The sequence below is a fragment of the Drosophila rhopaloa genome, unplaced genomic scaffold, assembly GCF_018152115.1.
Source record: "Drosophila rhopaloa isolate 14029-0021.01 unplaced genomic scaffold, ASM1815211v1 contig_167, whole genome shotgun sequence".
Lineage (NCBI taxonomy): Eukaryota > Metazoa > Arthropoda > Insecta > Diptera > Drosophilidae > Drosophila > Drosophila rhopaloa.
The window spans coordinates 2,951,959-2,967,497 of record NW_025335047.1 but is presented as its reverse complement, the minus strand read 5'-3'; the positions used below and the strand labels follow the sequence as shown (position 1 = coordinate 2,967,497).

General features: G+C 44.8%; 3 protein-coding genes across 5 annotated transcripts; 1 reads left to right on the top strand and 2 right to left on the bottom strand.

Annotated features, from left to right (window-relative positions):
• Positions 1–818: 818 nt before the first annotated feature.
• On the top strand, positions 819–5,930 carry LOC108046802 (RE1-silencing transcription factor). Its single transcript, XM_017126697.2, has 4 exons — positions 819–1,120; positions 1,172–1,318; positions 1,388–1,599; positions 1,657–5,930. The coding sequence occupies exons 1-4, from the start codon at positions 941–943 to the stop codon at positions 5,099–5,101; spliced, it is 3,984 nt and encodes a 1,327-aa protein (XP_016982186.2). The 5' UTR covers positions 819–940; the 3' UTR covers positions 5,102–5,930.
• On the bottom strand, positions 5,280–13,611 carry LOC108046803 (neural Wiskott-Aldrich syndrome protein). 3 transcript variants are annotated; one of them, XM_017126698.1, is made up of 7 exons: positions 13,420–13,611; positions 12,182–12,349; positions 8,342–8,569; positions 7,606–8,238; positions 7,073–7,237; positions 6,819–7,016; positions 5,280–6,611 (listed from the first exon to the last, which is right to left on the bottom strand). In XM_017126698.1, exons 2-7 carry the CDS (start codon positions 12,296–12,298, stop codon positions 6,360–6,362), a joined length of 1,593 nt encoding a protein of 530 aa, XP_016982187.1. In that variant the 5' UTR covers positions 12,299–12,349; positions 13,420–13,611; the 3' UTR covers positions 5,280–6,359. The 3 variants fall into 3 exon arrangements, with proteins under 3 accessions (XP_016982187.1, XP_016982188.1, XP_016982189.1); XM_017126699.2 differs by lacking the exon at positions 13,420–13,611 and adding an exon at positions 12,964–13,413; XM_017126700.1 differs by lacking the exons at positions 12,182–12,349; positions 13,420–13,611 and adding an exon at positions 8,672–8,751.
• A 414-nt stretch (positions 13,612–14,025) lies between these two features.
• On the bottom strand, positions 14,026–15,369 carry LOC108046774 (solute carrier family 41 member 1). Its single transcript, XM_017126651.2, has one exon. It carries the CDS (start codon positions 15,367–15,369, stop codon positions 14,026–14,028), a length of 1,344 nt encoding a protein of 447 aa, XP_016982140.1.
• Between the last annotated feature and the right edge of the window lie 170 nt (positions 15,370–15,539).

The window sequence follows — 15,539 nt, the reverse complement described above, 5'->3', positions numbered from 1 at the left end:
CGGTAGGAAATGAGGCCGTTCAAAAAGTGTTTTTGGTGTTTTTCAAAAATACAATTTTTGGTTGTCGGCTTTACAAAAATTTAAGGATTTATTTTAGGATTCTGGAATGATTTTTAATGTCTTAAGCAGCTCGATAGAAAAAACTTTTGTTCTACTACTGTTTGACAAGCTAAAAAAGATCGCCAATTCGTATAAATAAAATAGTTGAAAACTCGTTTTTCCTTTTTTATAAGGCGAACTTATTAAAATAGTTCGATTTTAGTTCAAGTATATAGATTCATAAAATTTTGACATGCAACATGCATCTGCTTTTAATAAAAAACGGAAACGGCCATTTTATCAGTTCAGATGAACTAACTTAATGAGGAAATGAAATTTCGCCGAAAAGTATGCACCACCAATTTGTATGGAATAAAAAAATGTTTGTAAGTAAAGGAAACCCAAATTACAAAATATTAAAAATAAAGTGGCACAAAGTAAACTTATAATGCAGGAGGTCAGCAAGGTATACGCAAATACCAAAATAATGTAAAACCATTATACTAGACAAAAAGGCGAGAAAATGACTTAAAAACAACGAAGTTTCGAAAATTTCTACCAATTATTGTATTGGCAGCCAGAGGCTTTACTCGTACATTTTTCATTAAGTTTTTTAACAAAGAACATCTGTTCGTAACTCGAGTTATGGAGTTAGTCAAATGTGGACGGGACAATCAATTAAGGAATCGGTAGCCTACTCGATAGGAAACTTAAGGCAGTGTAGAGTGAACCTTAAAAATGAATCGATTCTATCGATACCAGATCGATTTTTCCATTCTCACTTCCAGCACTTTCCAACACTAGCACCAGTGAAATAAACAAAAATGCTTGAGATAAAACCAATAACTATGAGGATTTTTCGTTGATAAAAGCCGTTGATAACGCCTTAAGCCCGGCCAAGATGGATCGGTTCGCATTCAAGATCGACGCGGCGCTGAAGGCGAATCTCTGCAAGATCTGTCGGCTGTGCGGCATCGATAATCCAGGAAAAGTGCAAATACTGCTGCCTAATGAATTAGAGACCATCGACCTGGACGAGCCCAGTATGTCCCAAAAGATCTACGAACTGGTGGGCTTTACGGTGAGTCTTAATTGAGTTCTCCCTGGCCAGGTTTAACAACGCCCTTTGCAGGTGTCCATGGACGATAAAATGCCGCAGACAATGTGCAGCCAGTGCGTGGAGAAAATCAATGATTTTTATGAGTTTCGAGAAATGTGCTACGCCACAAACAAGCAGACGCGCAACCTACTAGGACTAAAGCAAATAGAGCCCACAAAGGTGAGAAACCTTTTTATAGGGCTGTACGTAGGAAATGTGTGTATTATTATTGTATTTTCTTTCGCGCAGCTCATTGATTTTAAGCCCATTTCGAAGGAGGAACTGCACCTTTCCGGGGCAGCTGGAAAGCGGGGAAGAAAACGCAAGGGAGAGGACACCTGGTTAAGAAGTAATCTTAATGCTAAGCCACAGGTCAAGAAGGAGCCATTCGTGTGGCACAAGAAGCAGCGCCTGCAGCCTCCTCTGACGGCTCCCATAAAGCCAAAAACCGAGCCTGAAATGTAACTAAAATATACTTTAATTAAGCCCACCTAATTCCTTACTTTTTGTATGTCCAGCAAAGAGGAGCCGGCTGAACCGGAGACCAGCCTTAGGTTGCCACCGAAAAAGGGACGCAAGTCCATTTGTAGCGTCTGCGGCGAAAAATTTCTTAGCAAGGAACTGGCCGATGAGCACAAGAGTCTGGTGCATGTGCCGTCGATTCCGCGCTACACGTGCAACGCCTGCAACCAGACGCATCATAATCAGAGCGACATCCGAGCCCATCAGCTGTGGCACAAGCTCTCAAAGACGCCTTACAAGTGTCCCCTGTGCGAGACCAGCGTGGCCAATGCCTACGCCTTTACTCGCCACTTACGGGAGCACACACCGCCCACACCTGTTCAGCTGCTCGTGCTGGACCGGGAGTGCCCGTTGTGCAAGAAGACCTTTGTCACGAACTTCTTCTACAACACTCACCGCTGTGCCATTCGCAAACGCAAGTGTGGCGGCTGCAGTCGCGCCCTAAACACTGAGGCCGCCTACATGCGCCACGCCCCCACCTGCCCGAAGATTTACCTCAATCACTCGAAGCACATAATGCCCGAGGCTGTGACTAATGAGGCACAAATGCCTATCAAGAACGAGGTAGAGGACGATTTGTTGGGCCTCCCTCCGGCCATTGCGTTGCCACCGGACTTCGTGATAGACGAGGGAATGCAGCCGATAGTGGTCCTGGAGCGCCTGTCATCGCCTCTGCTGCGGGCTTCGGCTGGAGTAAACCGACTGGGCGCCACTAAGAGCAGAAATAGCGATCGGGTCTCGGCGAAGAACTACTTGAAACGAGTTGATCAGTTGCTCAAGAATACAATAAACACTCTGGTCAGCATCAAACATGAGCCGGAGGTGCACATCAACGACACGGGGCCAGCGGCAGAGGAGGCACAAAGCGAACCCGAGCCAGAAAGGGAAGAGGAACCTTCTTATTTTGGCGATGATTTCCAGGCAGCTAACGATGACAGTGAGGAGGAAGCGCAACCGGAGGCAGCATCCGATGAAGCTGCTCCACCTGCCAGTGATGATCTGCCCAGTGTATCGGTCAAACAGGAACCCGTAGATGATGCCTATGAAAAGCCAATGGGGGTTAAACAGGAGCCACTTAAACTTAAGCTGAAAATCACCAAGAACCACGGCAAGCTAAACTCTTCGCTTATAGACGATCTTGATGAGGCAGGTCAGGCATCTGGCAGGAGCAACAAAAAGAAAAAGAAGCGAAAGCACAAGGAACGGGAGAAGGAGGCATCGGCGGAGGCAGAAAGCTGCCAACCAGAAGCTCAGAATCAGCCCGTCGTTAGAATAAAACAAGAACCCATTGATTTCGCTCCCATGGCCACTGTCATGACCACCATTCCCATGACCCAATTGGAAAGCAGCTTCAATGAAAGCCAACCGGATGAGGAAGAGGAAAAGGATATGGCCCAGCACCAGGAAGATGTTAAGCCCAATCGCACGGAGCTTGATCGTTTGATGCAGATTTCACATGTGGCCAGTGGCGTAGATATGGCAGAAGAGGCAATGACTTTGGAGAGAGCCGAAGAAGCCACTCCCGATGAACAGACAGCAGAGGAATCGCTGACCAAGAAATCCCCGCCCAAATCAAAGTTTGTAAAGTCCACAGCACGCAAAAGTACTGGAGGCGCTATATGCAAGACTCCTACGCCTCCGAAGCAGGCGCCTCTGCCGCAGATCGTGGCCGTGGAGAGTGGCGAGGCGGTGACGTTTAATATTATGCCAAATATTTCCATCAAGTCTGAGCCAAGAAACCGCGGCTATGGGGATGAGCCCGAAGAAGAGGAAGCAACCACAGAAGAGATTAACCACAACGAGAAAATGGACGAGGAGGATGCCTACATAGGCAATTTAGATTTGAGCAAAGTGACCGTTAAGAAGGAGAAAGACCTGGACATTTCCGAGTCAGAGGCCCAGCACTGCAACGGATTAGGGAAGGTCGATGAAAGCGAAGGCGACGACGAGGGCAATGAGGACAGTGGATCATCGGCCGATGAAGCTGAAGAAGCCATGGAGGAGGACGAAGAAGAGCGCATTTATCGTGAAATCGAGTTTCCCCCTTTGGAACCCCAAAACGAGGGGGATCTAGCCTCACATACGGCCCAAGAGGGGCCAGAAAGAATGGACACGGAGGTATCAGCTGCATTACCAGCTGGAGAGAACTCTCCGCAAACTCCGGAAGTATTTGGTGTGGAAAAACCACCAGAGCCTGCTTTCAGTTTGGTCATAACTAATATATGCAGTCAAGCGATACAGAAACCTGCGACAGCTAATGTTGCCTCTAACCTTGAAAATCCACCGCCTATGGCCAACGAGAGCCAATCTTTAATTGATGCTGACTGTAACTTAACAATGGATCTTCCGCCATCTGGAATGGACATTAAAAATTCAATGGAAGAACAGACAGGGCTGTGCTCTACCCCTGAAAATCCTTCTGCAAGTGATATTCAATCATCGGTAGAATCTCATCAGGCAGTTGAAGCTCACTCCCAGTCAGAGGATGACGTTAACCTTGAAAATCCTCCTTTAGCTGTCATAAACATACAATCTTCAATGGATGCTGCCTCTACCTCTGTTGAATCCCATTTTGGTAATCCTTCATCTGGTCCAAATGAGATTCAATCATCTCACCCGAATTGTGGAAGCCAGTCCCAAACAGAGTTTACAGTTGAACTGCAAACTAACCGTGAGGGTGAACACCAATCCGTGGCAGAATTTGGTTTTTATCATCCAATCGAACGTCACTCCTCGAAAAATGATGGATCTAACATTGAACTGCCACGTGCTCCAGTTGAAAATCAACCCCTGGAAATCACCGCACATCGCACATTAAGCCTGGAAAATCCACCGGCAGCTATAAACAACGAGATAGGATTCCTCCCAAGTAGTAGCTCTGCTGCGGATAATTTTGGAATTTCTATTGCTGAAAACCAATCCCCCGCAGCCACAAATTCACCCCTCTCCAACGAAACCTCGGAATCGCCGGAGAAATGTGTCAATGACCATGACTTGGAAGCTTGCAATGCAGAGTCTCTACCAACGGTTTCACTCAACGCTCTTAAAGACAGTGACACTCAGGCTTTGCCGAGTTGCGATGCAGCTTACGTAGATAATAATTACACATGCGACGAGGAGCAGCAGAATGTTCTCAACCATGAGCTTTCCGAGCAGCAACAGGCTTCATTGGAAGATGTACAGCAGTTGGTTCACGAGGAGCAGCCGGCTATACTTGAGCTTATCCCAACGGGATCATCGGCGAGACCAACTGAGGAGACTGAGAACCGCATCAATGAGCAGCAGCAGGAGCTGGACCAGGAGGAGCAACGGCAGCCACGCTGTCAGGCCATTGACGACTCAAATATCAACGAAATAGCCGAAAACAATAACAATGCCAACATTGAGCGCGAATTGCAAGATGATGCTGCGCTCGGGGCTCAGGAAAACGTAAATCCGTAGACTACAATTAGATAATAGGCCATTTCCAATATTAAATTGCATGTTCTTTTCGATTCGGTTTAAAATTGTAAATATGTATGGATGGTAAATCATGCTTTGGTAATTGGATAAAATCGGAGCTATAGCCCCAGCGCATAACTTATACCATAAATTGCGAATAAACTTTTTACGGATAGCATTAGTGTTAAGTTAGATATACACAACTTTATTACATAAATTAATGGCTTATATATTAGCATAAGTAAGTATTATGTATTGAAATACATAAATCGCACAAAACTCTTTTGACATGCGTACATATAATCCAAAATCTGATCCACATAAATTTCCTGCTCTGACAAGCTTATTGGGTTTAGTAGTTTAAAATAGTCACAAAAACAAACATATACGTAATATTGATTTAATTACAAACACACAGAAGAAAAATGACTACAAGTTTGCATTAAATGCACTCAAACTAAATTGAAAATACTTATGAGTTACTAGGTTATTAATCGATTGGGAGTAACTGGATGTAATAGACAGCTTTTAGCGGACGCATCGGAGCCCGAGGAAGCCTTGTCAAAATAAGTTGCATTCATCTCCTATTTGATTGGTTTAGCCACACTTATTACATTAGTTAATTATTATTTTAACAAGTAGTGAATTATTACTGAGCAAATTTAGTATGTGGTTAATTGCGGGCAATTCTATTAGTTCAAACTTGTGTATTTATAATAATTCTCAACTGTGGCTTTATTAAGAGTAGTCACAGTTTATTTTTGTTTGATCCTTTCGTTTGTTATAGATTTATAAAATATATTCACTATAATAAATTTATATCGCTCAGTTTACAGTTGTTCAGTTCGCAGATAAGGTGAATCTCTAATTTTTCACAAACTCGTTTTTCATTTTGGTGTTCTCAAGTTTTTGGCACAGTAGTCTGAACGGGGTTTTGCAAAATCACCCACATATATTACTGAACTAACATACATGCGTATAGTTCATATTTAATTGAGCAGATTTATGGATATGCAAATGTGATTCGGAACAAATGAAAGCGGGCAATGCTGATACAATTTCTTAATTTGTGGTTATCCTTTAGTACTTTTTGCGTTTTGTTAAACTCGTACAATTAAATTAAAGAGGTATGAAAATTCACTAACAGTATTTACAGGGATTTATCTAACGATAAACCAAAATGCCAAAGCACGAACTAAATTATTGCTTATATTTGGAATAGTGTTTGCTGCCCCGCATCGTGTCATCTGTAGCTCCCTTAGTCCCACTCGCCCTCGTTGTCCGAGGATTCGGTCTCGTCCTCGTCCGAGTGAATGGCGTTTCCGCGTGCTGCCAGCGCCCGACGCAGTGCATCGGCCAGGGCGTCGGTGCCGCCTCCATTGTCGCTGTTTCGCTGGCTGCCCAGCTCGCGTTCCTTGGCCGGTTTCAAAACGGTGCCCTGGCGGATATCCTTCATTAAATCACTGCGAGAGTCGGCACTGCCAGTACTGAGTGCAGCCGCATCCACTTTCTATTTGGATTAAAAATGTTATTAGTTTCCCATTCTGATCTAGCTAAGAATAATGGCCTTTTTTTAAGACGGCCGTAGAATAAATCTTGATTGAACATCATTCACATTTCCACGTGATGATTTTATGAATTTGATTTAAATTCGATCTCTTTTTTCTCTACTTATACTTTGTTTGTAATCAAACAAATTAAACTCTCGTTCACTCACCTTCAGTTGGGTTCCCTTGCGAATGGCGTCCATTAGTGCGTTGCGTGGATCTGGAGCCGCTGGAGCTGCTGGAGCGGCCGGCCGGGCTGCTTGATTAGGTGCATGCGTGGTTGTGATGACGGGGATCTCACCCACCGGCATGGGCGGGGGCGGTGGTGGTGGCACCGCTGCCGGTGGTGGCGGTGGAGGTGGTGGTGGCTGCAAGAGAAAAGCAATTATTAGTCTGTTATTTTAATCGATTTAAGATAACTTACCGCTACAACGGGAGCGCTGACTGGCGGCGGTGGCGGTGCGGTACTGATGGGTGGTGGTCTGCTGGGTGGTGGCGGCGCTCGCGTTGCCCCCGGCACAGTGACGGGCACTGGAGGCGGTGGTTGTCTCGCCGGCGGCGGCGGAGGTGCAGTTCTTTGGTTGCCATTCTGCAATTAAAGATTATATTACATTTACGAGGAAACCATTTTTTATGAGTAATCCATAATTAAATTAAAATAAATACTAAGAAACGAACCCAAACATATATGTACATTCCCCATTTGAATTCGAACACAAAATAAAAATTTTTAAATGGAAAAACTGTTAGACTGAAAGAATTCCCTACTTCCACGGATTCTATTCAACAATATACTTCAGCCCAGGCCGCAGGTTCAATCTAATATTTTTCAAACTGTTCTTCCTATCTTGTAAAAATGCCTCTAGGACTGGACCATGAATTCTCCGCAAAGGCGAACATTTTTAAGTTATTTAGGTAAGAGAAGGCATTGTTTCTTCATACTAAGGGAAAACTTACAGTGGGATGACGGGTTGGCACCGGCGGCGGCATGGGAGGCGTTGTTTCCGTTGGGGATTCCACGCTGTCCTGCTTCACCGACGCCAGGACGTTGTTGCTTTGAATGAAGTCATAGATGAAGGCGCGCGTGTCCCGATCCTTAAGCTCCGACTCGGAGACACCGGCCTTGAGGAAGAACTCGTTCAGCACCTCGTCGTTCTCGTTGCCAGTTAGGTCAAAGCCCTTGTCGGCATCCCAGCCCACGTGGCTGACGTGGACGAAGTTCGTCGGCTGGCTGATGTCCGCCTTGGTCACCTTGCGCTTCTTGTCCTTCGCCTGGCTTCCCAGCCCAAAGCTGCTCGACAGAAAGTTCTTCGTTTGCGCCGGCGCTGGCGTCAATGTCACCGAGTTGATCTTATTATTTCGCAGCTGAACGTTTCCGCCATCCGTTGCGGTCATGCCGCCTTGCATGGGCGGTGGCCTTGCCGGCTCCCGTGAAACCGGAGGCAATGGGGCATTTGGTGCCTGCTGGCTCTTCTGGCGGTTGCGCTTATCTTGGCGCTTTCGGTTGCGCGTCTCTATGGTGGCGTCCACAATACGAAAGAACGAGTCGCATTCCTCTTCGGAGACGAAGTTTAGACCTACATGACCATCCTGAAAAAGATTACAAAAATGTTTGAGTAACTCGAAAACAAAGATCTACTTAAGCATTTTCAGTTATTGTAAGAGGTGAAACATAATTAAAGAGGATACTTACACTGCCCTCAAAGGTGAGCAGGAAGGGTCTCGACTTGACCACCTGCATGCCATCGTATATCTCGTGCTCCCAGATCAACTCGTTCTTGATCAGGCAGTAGGCGCGCATGAAGTAGGATCGAATGGCGCTATCCTTAACGAAGCAAGCGACTCCGGTGTGCCGCTTTTTCCAGTGGGCGTGGGCACTGCCCTCCGTCTTGTAGATCTGCACCACGGCGGTGTTCAGTGTCTGAAAGTGGAGCAAGCAGAGATTGCGTTACACAAATTTTGTCATCGATAGAAAGGCCCCAAGGCGATTATCTAATATGGCCGAACAAAAGCCTCCCAACACCTTCAGTTTGCGCCTCATTTGAATGCAGCTCTATCAATCCGACGACCACGAACTCAATGAACTGTCGCGTTCGAGCTGAAAAACTCATCTGACTTTCGGTTTCGCTAGTTTCTGGCCATCGAGTCGATGGCCCCAGTGAGTGTGACTCTTTTGAATACAGATTAGCCTGTCCAGCTCTTGCAGCAATTGCAACCGGGAGGAGGATGGCCAATCCCGCCGCTTGGCATGGCAAGCACGTAGCTTTAGTTGATGGAGGGCGTAAGTCTAGTCGGTGGACATTAGTCTATTGGAGACCTCTTCACCGATCGGTGCGTGTTCTGCCGAAGTTCAACGGAAACCCATAATGTGCACATAAAAAAAATACCATCTTAGGACCTCCTTTTAGACATTATTGGATGGATAAAAATATTATTATTAAGACTAAATAAAATCCTACATTAATTAATACTTCAAACTTGTGGTATAAAAAGGAAACGTCCTAACATGTTTAGGGTACAGCTATTAAATAGATTCTACCTTCAGAATATTCAAAGTTGTTTGCCGTGTACCCATGTGTGATGAAAGACATCGTTTATGACCCAGACAGGAAATGCTGGCGACAAACGAAGAAGTGCAGGATGCCGCATCAGCTTACTTGCCAAAACTATAATATACAATAAGCCATGCGCTTTGGCGCCAGAAAAGTCAAGGCAAACTGTCCTTTATTTGCTGAGACCGTCGTGAGAATTTCCGCAGCAAGGCCACCGAAATTACTTGTGCTTTTAGGTCCGATAAAAGTGAGTGTGTGATTGGCGGCCCTAACATTTGGCATTTGCCCGAGGCCAACGCGTGACCCTCCGCCCGAATCGTTGCTAATTGATTCAACTTGCCGCCCCTGGGCGATGATCCAAATGTTACGTGCTAGCAATTGAAGCACTGCAGCCAAACAGTAATCCAACATTATCAATTAATGGACATTAGAGATGGATGGATGGGTGGATGGCCATGCAGAAACTTTTGCAGCTGACCTTAGGCGCAAATAAAAGAGAAAGAGACATTGACGAGGCAGTGGATTTTATGTGGCTGTGGATGTGGATGCTTTCCAGCCCACACACTCGCACACACAACTTGTATCTGGCAAGTGCGAAATTGTGAACACATTTGAATTTTTATTGATGCTTAGCTGCTGCTTTTTCCCCGGCGAGGTTTGTGTGGACATAAGTAGCATTGTAAAAATGATGTCTTGCCTTCTACGTACAAGCTGCCTGTTTCTTTTTAAAAGCATTAAAATCGATGGAAAAGCAGCGACAACAAAAAGTGGTCATTGCCACCGAACGTTTGGCCAACACAAGGCGGGTTGAAGGGGAGGGGTCTTAGCGGTAAAAATCAGCCCATATGGGCCAAGCGGTAAACATGCTCATACGCCCTGTGGTCAGTTTATTATGTCACTTTATAAATAAACATTGGCCAAGCTATCTATTGATTCCATTTTATTCGCAATATATTTAAAGAATGTCATTGCTATTTATAGTGTTTTATAAATATATGCAAATTTTTCATGTGACTCGGCTAAACACCTTTGCCACTTCCGTTGTTTATAAAATTCTTTAGAAAGTAATCAAAATTAGCTAATTAAACAGCGATCAGCTTTAACAGCTGCAAAAGCAAGGGTTTAAAGCTGACAAAAGCTAAATTTAGACATAAACACCAATTAGAAAGTCCGGCTTTGAAACTGACAATGTGCAGAAAAATGCGTTAAATAAGTGTATACAAATAAATGCGAGCAAATGTTGCAACAAACGACTGCCAAACCACAATAACAACATCGGGTTTACTAAGCTGCAGCTTTGAGTGTTATCACACGATGAATGTGACACTACAAAGGCAGGGAGTATACACAGAAAAAAGAGATAATAAGATGATTGATTTAATATTTTTACCGTTTTATAAAAGCTTGGTCTTGAAAAATATCAAATATTATGTGTATTAATACATGAAAGTGCATCTTATGAAAAGTATTGGGAATGATGGCATAATTCGTAGATCAGTGTGCCGTTTTTGGTACTTGAATTCCATAAACAAATACAAAAAATATTAATAATATCATGGCAACCATGATCGATTAGTTGTTTTTTGCGTGGATTTGGAGGGGCTAACTACCTTAACCAGCGCGTTTGTTGCATTACTTTGGCAGAGTTCAAATGCATTTGGAAATGTTTTGTCAATGGAAAGTTGCGAATTAGCAAAGCGTGAATTGCGAATCAAAATGAGCGATTTTCTCATGTTGTGCACTCCATAATTATCCGCATAACGGCCACCGTTAAATGGCCACATACCAGGTTTCCACTCCAATTTCAGGGCATTCTTATCGCACTTGGCATTGGCCGGTGATTCCCATCGGGCGGATGGTTTGATAAGATAAGATTCGCCTGTTGTTGGCCACAAATACCTAACAACTTATCGCGACCCAATGGGGCGAACTCAACGGCTTTGGTTTCTCTTTCATTTCGCAGCAGAATTGGCTTTGACAAACCACAAACAGGGAAAATAAAAAACAAAATAACTAATCAAGAAATGCAAACAAAGGCGTTTGTGGCCTATCAATGCCGGCTCAAGCCGTTTGCTGATAAAGGTACTAAGCAGTGCCGGGTAAATATTAGAAATACCAACCAAGTCTAACAAATGGTTCTAGCAACACTGCCCAGCACAATTAGGTGCTTCATCTGAAATGAGGTCTAGGGAGAGTCTCTTTCTTCCATTTGTTGATACAAGAATAACTTAAAGTAAGGAATACAAAATACATATTTATATTCCAGTTTTATCGTTTTTCATATATTAACCGCAATATAAGATTATGTGTATAATTCATAGCTTTTCGTATACAATTAAGATTACTACTGATCCTTGGGTTTCTAATTTTAAATTGAATTTTATGGATTTCACCACTTATAGTCTTATTTCTGAACACAAAATTTTTTTTTTTTTATAAGCAATGAATCATACGCTATTTAGGGAAATACCAACGTCATTCAGAAATATCAGCATTGACTCAAGATTTGACTACCCAGTAAACACTTTGGAGATAGTGGCTTTTAAAAAGCGTTCCAATTCAGAAGATTCCAAATTAATAAAGGTCATACATATACATATGTATATATGTATATACTACGACAACGGATTACGGACGAACTAACGAACATCTAGTAACTTGATAAACCCATTTCCCCGAATTTACCCATGGGCAAAGAAACCAAACCATTAGACTATGTTGAGCAGTGTGCAAGTGAAATTGGGTAAATAAGCCAGCGAACAGCAACAGCTGCCTACCGATGATATAGGGTTACAGAAGTTCTGTTCTGCGAAGCGTCGAATATTCGCACATGATGGGCGACACTTGAGCCGCAGGAAGTGCTTCATCAAGCTCTGGGATTAAATCGGTGGCGTCGGGGGAGGGGGGGACGGAGGTGCAAATCATGTCATTGCCTAATTATTAATCACCCAGACGGGCTATTATGCATCATCACTACTCACCTGACACTTCTTGCCCAGCAGCCTGAAGACGGCTTCATTTTCCTCCTGGGTGAGCAGCGAGCTGGCGGCATTGACCTTCGCCCGCGGACCGTCCTGCGACCTCATTCCGCTGCTCATCTGGTCAGAGTCGTTGGATCTGGGTCTGGAGCTGGATCTGGGCTGCTTTCCCTGCACAATACGACACAACACGCATTTATTGTATGGCGAAAACAATACGCAAATGAACAAAAGCTAAATGTATTAATTTAATAACACAATGCACTGGGGACTCGACTCCGAAAAATAAAGATAACAATAAAGGCACGCAAAGTTACAGTTGAACTTCCATAAATCGAACCACATCTGATTTGGCAAGGGAACACATAAGATTTATGGAGTCTTTGACGATTTTCACAGTGTATTGTCATTAACGATTTTTACAGTGTATTGCCAATGCAAATAATTAATCTTTTAGGGAAGTTTGACTTCTGGAAGTTCGATTGTTTTTTTTTAAGTTAAGCAATTGGATTTGTTTTTTTTAGTTTCGAATGGGTTTAACAATAACTGATTTGTATTGATTTTGGCAATGTAATCCGAGTTACGGCTAAGAGCGCGAGTGAGAGTTATATTTTGAGTAAGGGAAGTTTGTCTTTTGGAAGTTTGGCTGTGTTTTCAAGATGCTAGTCAACTGGATTTGGTTTTGGGGCTTCGATTATGTTCAAAAATCGATGGTTAGTATTGGTTTTGAGGTATTTAAGGGGACTTTAACCCGAATTACGGCCAAGAGCGCGAGCGAGAGAGACCTGCGTTGGCTATGACGATATAGCTGGTTATGATGGGGCTGCGAGCGGATCGGTTTGGATCGGATAGGTTGAGTCACGGGTCTCCGAGTCGGAAATCAGAAACAGAAACTGAAACAGTCAACCAGCTGCGTTTGAATGTGAAAAATGCGGGGTAAACTCTTTGAAAAGACCAGAGCCCTTATCTTTTGGCGAAACCACTGATTAGATGTGCGCATGTATGATACATGCACACTGGTCTGGGTTACTTAATATTTGGCATTCGGAAGCCCAGTCGAAGATGCACCTGTCCGTTTCGCCAGGTGGGGTTAAAAAGGGCTGAGCAGACCCCGATGGAAAGTATCTAAGCTCAAGGTCTCTCGGGGCTTGGATTTCTCATGTCTGCTGCTCTGCAAGGGGGGCCATTGATTTTTTGCGTTAATTTTCGTGCACTTCTTCACTGTTTTTTCCCACACACACCACACAATCTCTGCGCGCTGCTTGAAGCTTTGTGGCCTCGCTGACTCCGGTTATTTTTAAGGAGTCTCTACTGTGCGCGCGTCCGCGTCATCCGTTGCATGGTCGAGGTTTTCTCCGGGAAGATTTGCTTGTTCGCGGACGTTCTGCTAGTTTGTTTATTTGGCACTCAATTCATTTGCACGCCCACCCAGAGCTGGAAGTGGTATCGATAACACGTCGTATCGATACATCGAAGTGGTCAAAATATAGGTGATATCGATGTTTGGCCGGGTGCAAACAAATTTTTGTATTCTCTCCAAGTATCGGAAAATTTATTCGCTTTTTATTTAGCTAAATAAGTTAATATAAACTATTAATTATTATTAAGTAAACCGGTTAAGTATATATTTATATCAGTTAATTTATTTTGGTCGTGGTAATTTCGGTATTTTTAGTAAGTATATTTTATACGTTATAACCAACGTAAGGGGAATACGTTACTGAATCAGTTTAAAATTTGAACCGTTATAGCCGTTTAGTATAAATCAATGCCACGAATAAAACTGAATAGTTTAACTTTAAACATTTTAATTTCTAGATTCATAACAAAAAATACTTTCCCCATTATCAGTAGCTGATCTTCAGCCACGGTTGATCCCTGGGCTCGTACTCCTCCTCCTGCCACCTGAGCAGGTGAAACAAGACCGCTAGCAGGCCCGTGCCCAGTGCATCCCCCACGGCGGTCAGATACGGAATCGCGGCTGTGTCCGGATCGATCTTGCGTCGCCACAGCAGATGCACTAGGGCGTGGGCCAGCCACAAGAGGACGAGCAGCTGCAGCAGACTGGTGACCGCGAAGGCCACCACGAAGACCCACTTTACGGACACATAGGACATGTAGAGATAATCGGCCAGTATGACGAGCACCACGTTGCCCGGCACAGAGATGGCGATCAGGATGCGTGCCACCCGGGAGTAGACGGTGCCGCGCAGGTAGACCCGATGCGGCCACTCCAGGATGCGCGAATCCTCGGGCAAGAGGCCCAGGCTGGAGCGCCTGTACAGTACGCTGCCCATGTGACTGGCCTGCACGGACACCAGGTTGCCCCCAATCCCGTTGATGATGGGTGAGAATATGGCGAATGCCCGGAAGTCCTCCACGGACGAGCTGAGCACAAATCCTGCGATCTGGCTGATGCACAGTGCTCCAATCACCGGGATCCAACTGACCATCAGAACGGGTCGGACAAAGGCATTCCGGAGCACCACCACCAGCCAGATGGGCATCATCACGGCCAGGTAGCCGACCATCACGCAAATGCAGATCCACAAGTGCGCCTTGCACAGTTCGTACATGAGGGCGGCGCTAAAGGAAAGGAGACTGATGGTCACCACGTCGCCCAAAGAGGCCACTATCGGTATGGCCATGTAGTCCGGGTTGAAGCTGTAGCGCTGCGAGAACAGTATGACAACCATTACAATGGAGTCCAACAGGAAGCAGGAGGTGCTGGAGGTGATCAGGGCGGCAGCTGTCAGTAGGAAGTAGTCCTTGTAGCTGAAGTCATGTTTGATTACCGCGCTGATCCCGACGGTCAGGGAGCTCAGCAAAGCGGCACAAACGATGGCCTGCAGTTGGACCAGCGCCATGTTGCCAATGATGATCTGCAAAAGAGCTCTTCGGTTGGAAAGGTTCCCCAGATTCGAGTGGGTGGAAATCCTTGAGGCCACGCACATGTCCAGATTCCCCTTCAGACCACATAGCACCGATACCAGGACGAAGAGCTCGTTCACTTCCCGGTACACTGACCAATCCTGCACGTTGCCCAGCATCAGTCCAGCCGTTATCGTTCCCAGTCCGGCCAGGAAAAACGGAATTCCGATTTGAATGAGCGTGGAGTACCAGGGTTCGTGCTCGTTCTGGTTATCACCAGGCAACGTCTTGGGGACCTGGTCCTCCGGTGCATCCGCCATTGCGTCTCCTCCACCAGGATGTTATAAACAAGCAAAGCATTTAAGGCGAAATTACTAACTCTCATTTGACGTTTTACCAACAAATGTTGCAGATTCAAAAGATACATTTAATTTTATTTTCTGACTTTTAAAACTTAATAAAATTTATAAGTTCGGGCTATGAATCACCA